Consider the following 7,011-nt stretch of genomic DNA (forward strand, 5'->3'; position numbering starts at 1 on the left):
CACAAGGACTTCTTTTTAATGACAAAATGCGGAGCTTTTCTTTCTAAAAATATGTTTGCTGTAAATTGTGAGGTGTCAGAAATGAATATATACAGTACAGACATGTAAAGTTCCCAAAATGTCCACTTGTATTGTCATATAGCTTGCAATATTAATTTTATACGTATTTCCTGCACTTTTGTGGTTAAAAACAGATGACATTAACCAATAATATAGAGTACGTAGGAGAATTTGGTGATATGAATACATAGAGAACAATGGAAAACGTGAGCCTGGCGTTTTATAACTACAACTGGAATCACAACAGAGAATCTGCTGAAGAGGCTCACGTGATCCCAGCGATTTCTCGGCGTTTGAATGCTCTAGCCTTGCATATCCTGACAGAGTCCTTGTGAAATAGCGCAGTGTTTGTGTTCGGCGCTCGTCCGGTGCTGTCTGGCTGTCTCTATTAGTGGCCAGGGCCGTCGGGTGTTGTTTTTCAGGCAGCGATGCTCCTGTGTGCGAGGCTTCGGGCCGGTGTGACACGATCGGTGAGTGGGGGCATGGAGACAAGTGTGTGCAGGGTAAAAAGCGTATTGTGTCCCTATGACCGTGGCAAGGACGCCGGCTGTCACTGCGACCTTCACCGCTGTGCAACATGCGGCCTGTACAGTGCAGTGACCGGGTCATTATTCCCTTTCTGTTCCCTGTACCGTCAGCACTGGCTGTGCACGCAGTTCCAGCACTGGGACAAGCGTTGCCTATAGCAACCACTCGGTTCTGGATTGATATGATGTTTTGTCGTGGGTTCTGTTTTCACTTCACCTCTGGGCCTTGTATTCATTAAGTAACTGCACATTTAGATTAGGATCACATCTGGGCACTGCGGTAATGCATGCACATTGATGCGTCTGCCTGCTGCATTAAAATAGTTCAGGAAAAATACATGTAACACAACACACCACAACGCATGATCTGTTGCAGTGCGCGTGCTTTTAAGAATGAATGGCACAGCAGTGCACTTATCAGCAAAATGTGTGTTGTCACCCATTGCAGGAATGCGCACAGAAAGCCAGTGCGATCCCGCAGGCACAGGTGTGCAGGAGGCCTAACTGCAATTTCACTTACTATGTTAAAAGCAAATTCCACCTTTGGAAATAAAAATACATTCATGTCTTCATAAAAAGAACACCAAACATTTGCATGTATTTTTTTTTTATAGATGGGAGCCAGTAAAGCATAGTGACCACAATCAGTGGATTACAGGTGCAATGCTCTGGCTCCTGCAGACTGTTCCTCCCGTCCATGTCCGTACGAACATGTCTGTGTGGACATTTGGTAACATTGGAAGAAGTGTCAATGCAAGTTACTACACTTGAACTTCACTGAGTCCCTCTGCTGCCAGACCAGATGAGACTTGTTGTTTCTCCATACGCAGATCCTGTCAGAGAATCTGTGAATGGAAGATGTGGCTGTGTGGGTAGAGCCATGCACTGCCGCACAGAATTCAAACATGTAAAGCCTGCAGGGAGAAGAACCCTGCGATTCAGGTAAGTAGTGGTGTGGGGGTTGCGATCTGACCATGTGTCATGTTAGGGGTAACATGGCCAGAAAGATAAACTACCTTTCCTATCATGTTTTTTAAAACTCCTAGCTTTGCATTGGGGCTACCCCTGCGCTGCGAGGGATAAAGAACAACTCTGGGAATTTACAAAATGAACCCTTGCAGTGGGGCTGATTTCCCAGAGTTCTGGTGCTTGGAGTTTGGCCTTAAAGGGGTTCTAAACCCTCCCGTTTTTTTGCCTATATCTACTGCTACCATGCAGTAGATATAGGCAAACAGTTTAAAAAAAAAAAGACGCTAAAACCGGTTTTAAACTTACCCTTTTTTTCTTTGCACGATCCCGCGCCGAGAATCAGGAACTGCTCGTACGGCCGCAAAGGATCTTGGGGCGGGCGCATGCGCTGTTCCGATTCTTGGCCAGGAGACGAGCAGAGGCGCAAGGTAAGTCTATGGACGTGTGCACCCGCATGCAGACACCGCTGGATCGGAAGTGCCTGCAAGCACAGAGGAGTCAGCGCTGGATCGGAGAGCCGCCGCACCGCTGGAGGGACAGATGAAAACATCCGGAAAGAAGAGGAAGATCGGAATAAGAGACATCATTGAAGGTAAGTGCTAACATTAACATGGGGGGAGGGGGAAAAAAATTTGACTTTAATGTCACTTTAACTCTCCTCCTGAAAAGTCTTGGGCAGGGAATATCTGTCATAGTCAAATAGGGCTTACTACATACCAACCCTCTTCTGAGCCATACTTGCAGGCCCTTTCACACCACTGTGGTGTGTATTTTGCTGCATATTGCTGTGCGTTAGGGATCTGTGTGCTGCATTGCTCTGCATTAAAAAATTGTGGCTTGTAGCAGCTTTGGTGAACGGGCTTCATAACGCTAAGCAAATAAAACGCACACCAATGCAGCGGTGTGGACAGACCCTTTAGGCAGCCCATTCACATGAATACACTCAAAAAGGTCCACGTGCTATTTCTGGGAGCACACCGCAGTGCACGTTAGTGCCGTGTTGCCCCATTGGTTCAATGCACATCCACCAGCAAAGTGTGTTGGGGTGACATTCAGCATGAATGTTACTTCATTGCACCAATGTATGTAATGTGTGTTGTGGTAACGCAGATCTTGCATACTTTCGTTGATGCCTGCAGACACCTTTAGACTAGCCGGAGGTCTTTTCAATAAACATGGTGTATGCTCACACTCTGTGCCCTGAAAATGCTGGCCTTGTTTGGGGGAAACAGTAGTGATCTGATAGGACGATCAATTCAGGATGAACAATCAGCAGGGACACCCATCAGCCTAAGGCTCATTCACACCAGGTAGGCGTGTGGTGTGCACCACTGATGCATTGTAAAATGCAGTGCTTGCCTTTTTTCCTTTTGCAAAAAAAAAGGATTTGATTTGACACTTCATTTATAGATCTTTGCATGGCAGCGTGTTACGATACGTTATAGCTCTTCGCAAAAATGCAACACGTCCTCCCTCTTTTTCAGCACTCACCAAAGCAGCGTGCTGGGGTAAACTTAAAGTAACTCTTAACTCAGGAGTTAAAGGAGAACTATGAGGGGAGTGATTTTTCACTCAACCTCATAGTTTGAGCCGACGTGTGACAATGAGACTGTCACAGGTCGGCTCAAAAGATCGGGAAGTGAGCGAACACATACCGTCGCTCACTCACTTCTCCATCATGTCCCTGCAGAGAGCCGTGTTGTAAAGTAGTCACCGCTCCATGCTCGCCCTTGTGATGGCCTACAATCTCAATACAAATGAGTAAACTTAACATAAGATTGTAGTTCATCACAGGAGCGAGCTTGGGGCGGTGACTACTTTACAACACACACCGGGACCATGGAGAACAAAAGTAGCCCCCTCCAGAAGGAAGGACTGTGTCAGTATGAATTCAGAGATGATTGGAGGATCTACAGCTGAGTGATACACAAATAAGATACATTTCTGTTGATAGTTAAGGTACTTGAATGTATTTTTAAGATTTAACTCCTCAGTTTAGAGTCACTTCTACTTTCATCATTTGGCAGGATGGAGTCCTACGACTAGGATAAAGTAGTTTGCATTACCACTTAACATGGGGTATTGGATATTACAACGTGGCGAGACAAGTGTATTTGGAAGGAAAGCCCCAGGCTCCAGTAAATGCTCAGAGCTATAGGAGAGGGAGGGTGTCTACATGTGAGTTTAGGTTTCCAGTGACCAGTCTGCCCCTACAAGTGGTTCTTATGTGACTTCCGAAATCACCAGACTGTTGCTGGTCACAGACAGGCAGATATCTCCCAGAAATTCTGGTGTCCCCGAATAGACATTATTCCCCATTCTTACCTTGAAAGACTGAAGGTTGATGCAACTATTTCTTGCAGTTGCATAACAGTAGTAAATGGCATTGGAAGGTCACCAACGACCATGAAAGAAATATGGTGGAGGGGGTTGTACAGTTTATTATTAGGTCAGCAGTGCACTCTGCTGCTTATCTGGAGCACAACCAGCATGCCATTGACCAATCACAATTGCAGTAGTCATTCTATATATAAAGATTTGTTAATGGTTTGATTGCAAAGATTGAAAACAAATTCACCCATTTTTTTTTTTTTCAGGTCAGACGATATCTGCACAATACTGCAAGATGCACTGGAGGGGGAGGAGCTTCTTTTGTGGTACATTTTGTTTTCCTTTTAGTCAGATGTCTGTCTCATATCGTCTTCAAATCCTGCAGCATGTTGACTGTCTTCTTTCATACTTGTACTCCAATCATAATCAGTTGAAACAAACACTCCTTCAAGAGTTTTGTGAGCAAGAGGTTTGCCACTAGAGCAAGCAGATTGGCTGGTGATGCATCATGGGGGGAAATGAATCACAACTAGACCGACAAAATCTGGAGCAGTTGCCCATAGTGACCAATCAGCTTCTTATGCGGTCTATACACCATATTGCGGCCTCACACTGAGGATCCAGCATAACACTCCGCAATGGTGAGTGCTCATTGGTCAGCACCTGACTGCACTGACCAAAGGGAAGCACTTCTACTCAGAACCACTTCTCATTGGTCAGCATAGTCATGTGACCCTGCTGACCCATGAGCCATGGCCATATCACCATGCTGACCAATAAGAAGCTCTTCTCGTTTGTCAGCATGGCCATGTGACTGTGCTGACCTATGAGCACTCGCCATTTGCATGTGTTATGCTGGATCCTCAGTGTGGCATACAGAGTGTAAACCAGCTAGCGTATGAATAGCAGGTAGCAGAATGCTGTCAGTTCATTTTATCACATTTAAGCTTTGAAAATGAAAATCAGAAGCTAATTGGTTGCTGCGGGCAACTGCTCCAGATTCTACCTGCCCCAGTTGTGATAAATTACCCACAGCATGCCTTTGTATTAACCAGCTATCTATTTCTTCCATCAGTTCTAGTTACTTTCAATACCATTTGTACATTGAAGCCATAATTATATTGTGTCTGTGATTACCTGTGGATGACGGGACCTCAATATCAACTGGTTGTGTCCAGGTGTGATTGTCCACAGGCAACCACAGGCTGTGCGATTCCTTGCAAACGGCCTGCGAGGTGGCAGATGTCATTGTATTGTACAGTGCCTCCCGTCTGCAGCAGATCGCACGAGTCCTACAGAGTGGTTAGCTGTTGAGAACCAATTGTACACACAAGAGAAGAAAAAGCCAGTATGGGACGAGCAGGGGGGGTCCACATTCAGTCTAGTCTTGTCGTCTTGGGCACTTAGTGACTCTAAACTCAGGAGTTAAATCTTAAAAATGTATTTGAAGTACCTTTAACTATTAACAAAATGTATCTTATTTGTATATCACTCGGCTGTAGATCCTCAAGTCATCTCTGAATTGGTGCGGACACTGTCCTTCCTTCTGGAGGGGGGCTACTTTTGTCCTCCATGGTCTGTGTGTGTGTGTGTTGAAAAGAAGCCACCACTCCAAGCTCGCTCCCGGGATGGACAACAATCTCAATACAAATTAGTAAACGTGAGATTGTAGACCAACACGCGAGTGAGTTTGGAGCCATGACTACTTTACAACACACAGAGACCATGGGGAACAAAAGTAGCCACCCTCCAATTCAGAGATGATTTGAGGATCTACAGCCGAGTCATACACAAATAAGGTCCAGTATTGTTAATAGTTAAGGTACTTGAATGCATTTTTAAGTTTTAACTCCTGAGTTTAGTGTCACTTTAAGCAATTTGAAGGTAAAATACCATGAGCACATGTTTTGTGTTATGTAATATTTACCTAAAGTCATTTTTACTTTACTTTTTGCTTGCAATATTTTAGTCATTGTATTAAACAGATTTGTCACTAGAGGGCGCAAACACTCATTTTGTAATTACTGTGCCTTTCTTTTTAGTTGTTGGGATCATGTAAGTTATAGAGGGACACATTAAGGGGAATTTATCAAAATCTTGAGCTGCTGTGCATGGCAACCAATCGGCTTCTCTCTCATTTTCAAATCTTAACTGAACAAACTGAAGAGAGATGCTGATTGGTTGCCATAGGCAGCTGTTCCAGATTTTGTCTGTTGTTTTAATAGGTCTGTCATCTCATAGACTTGCATCATAAAAAGGGGCAGTAAAGGTCCATTAACACCAGTGCACTGCGGTAACTGTTATGTGCGTCATTGCCAATGGCATCCAAACGCACTTCTCTATGCACCCTGTGTTGCTGTGTGCTGGAGAAAATTGTGCATGCACATTTGCAGGCCATTCAAATGTATGGGCTACTCTAATGTAACGCTCATTAAGGCGCAGAAACAGTCGTTATATAGATAGATAGATAGATAGATATATATATCTATCTATCTCATTTTTGTTCTTGTGTAATTTACTAATCGCATATCCCATGTAATGCAGATAAACAAAGGCAGACAAGTTTGATATTCAGGCTGTGTTACAGTCATAGCTACCCGTGCATTATATTACATTTTTGTTTTGGGGTTTAATTTTTGCACACACAAAATAATATTTGCATCTAACTGATCTCTTTCACATGTGTATCTGAAAAATTGAAAAGACAATTCCTTTACAGTTCGGTATAATATGTGTTTATTGTGGGCACAGTTTTGAATTATTGCAGTGTACGTTTTGATATGACTTTTACATTACTAAATTTGTTATTGTATAAAAGTGTATCTCTAGGCAAGACCTTTTTAATTTTTAATACTGTATTTGTCTTTATTGGGGAGATTCACCCCTCTGTTTGTACTTGTGACAGAAAGTGGAAAATCCAAAATTTTACAGTGAGGGCAAATTTCCCTGAAAGAACTGTCTAAGAGGGGGACTTGCCCTCACTTGGGGAGTTATCTAGCCTCCTTTTGTATCTTTTGGACAGGAAGTGAAAGGAAATGTTTCTAATGGAATAAAATGCAGAAACAAACCTGGCAGGGGCTCTACCCTGTTGTGTCCAAAACCTTTTTTTTTTTTTTTTTTTTAG

The 7,011-nt window shown here is 43.6% G+C and overlaps 1 protein-coding gene across 1 annotated transcript in view; it reads left to right on the forward strand.

Moving 5' to 3' along the window:
• Window positions 1-407: 407 nt before the first annotated feature.
• Window positions 408-7,011, forward strand: part of NDUFV2 (NADH:ubiquinone oxidoreductase core subunit V2) — a 26,228-nt gene continuing 19,624 nt past the window's right edge. The window contains exons 1-2 of the mRNA XM_018553445.1: window positions 408-530; window positions 4,154-4,213. Of these exons, the coding sequence (XP_018408947.1) occupies window positions 489-530; window positions 4,154-4,213 (102 nt within the window). The 5' untranslated portion in view covers window positions 408-488. The remainder of the gene's footprint in view (window positions 531-4,153; window positions 4,214-7,011) is intronic.

The sequence above is a fragment of the Nanorana parkeri genome, unplaced genomic scaffold (genome assembly GCF_000935625.1).
Source record: "Nanorana parkeri isolate BGI_ZX_2015 unplaced genomic scaffold, ASM93562v1 scaffold7, whole genome shotgun sequence".
NCBI lineage: Eukaryota > Metazoa > Chordata > Amphibia > Anura > Dicroglossidae > Nanorana > Nanorana parkeri.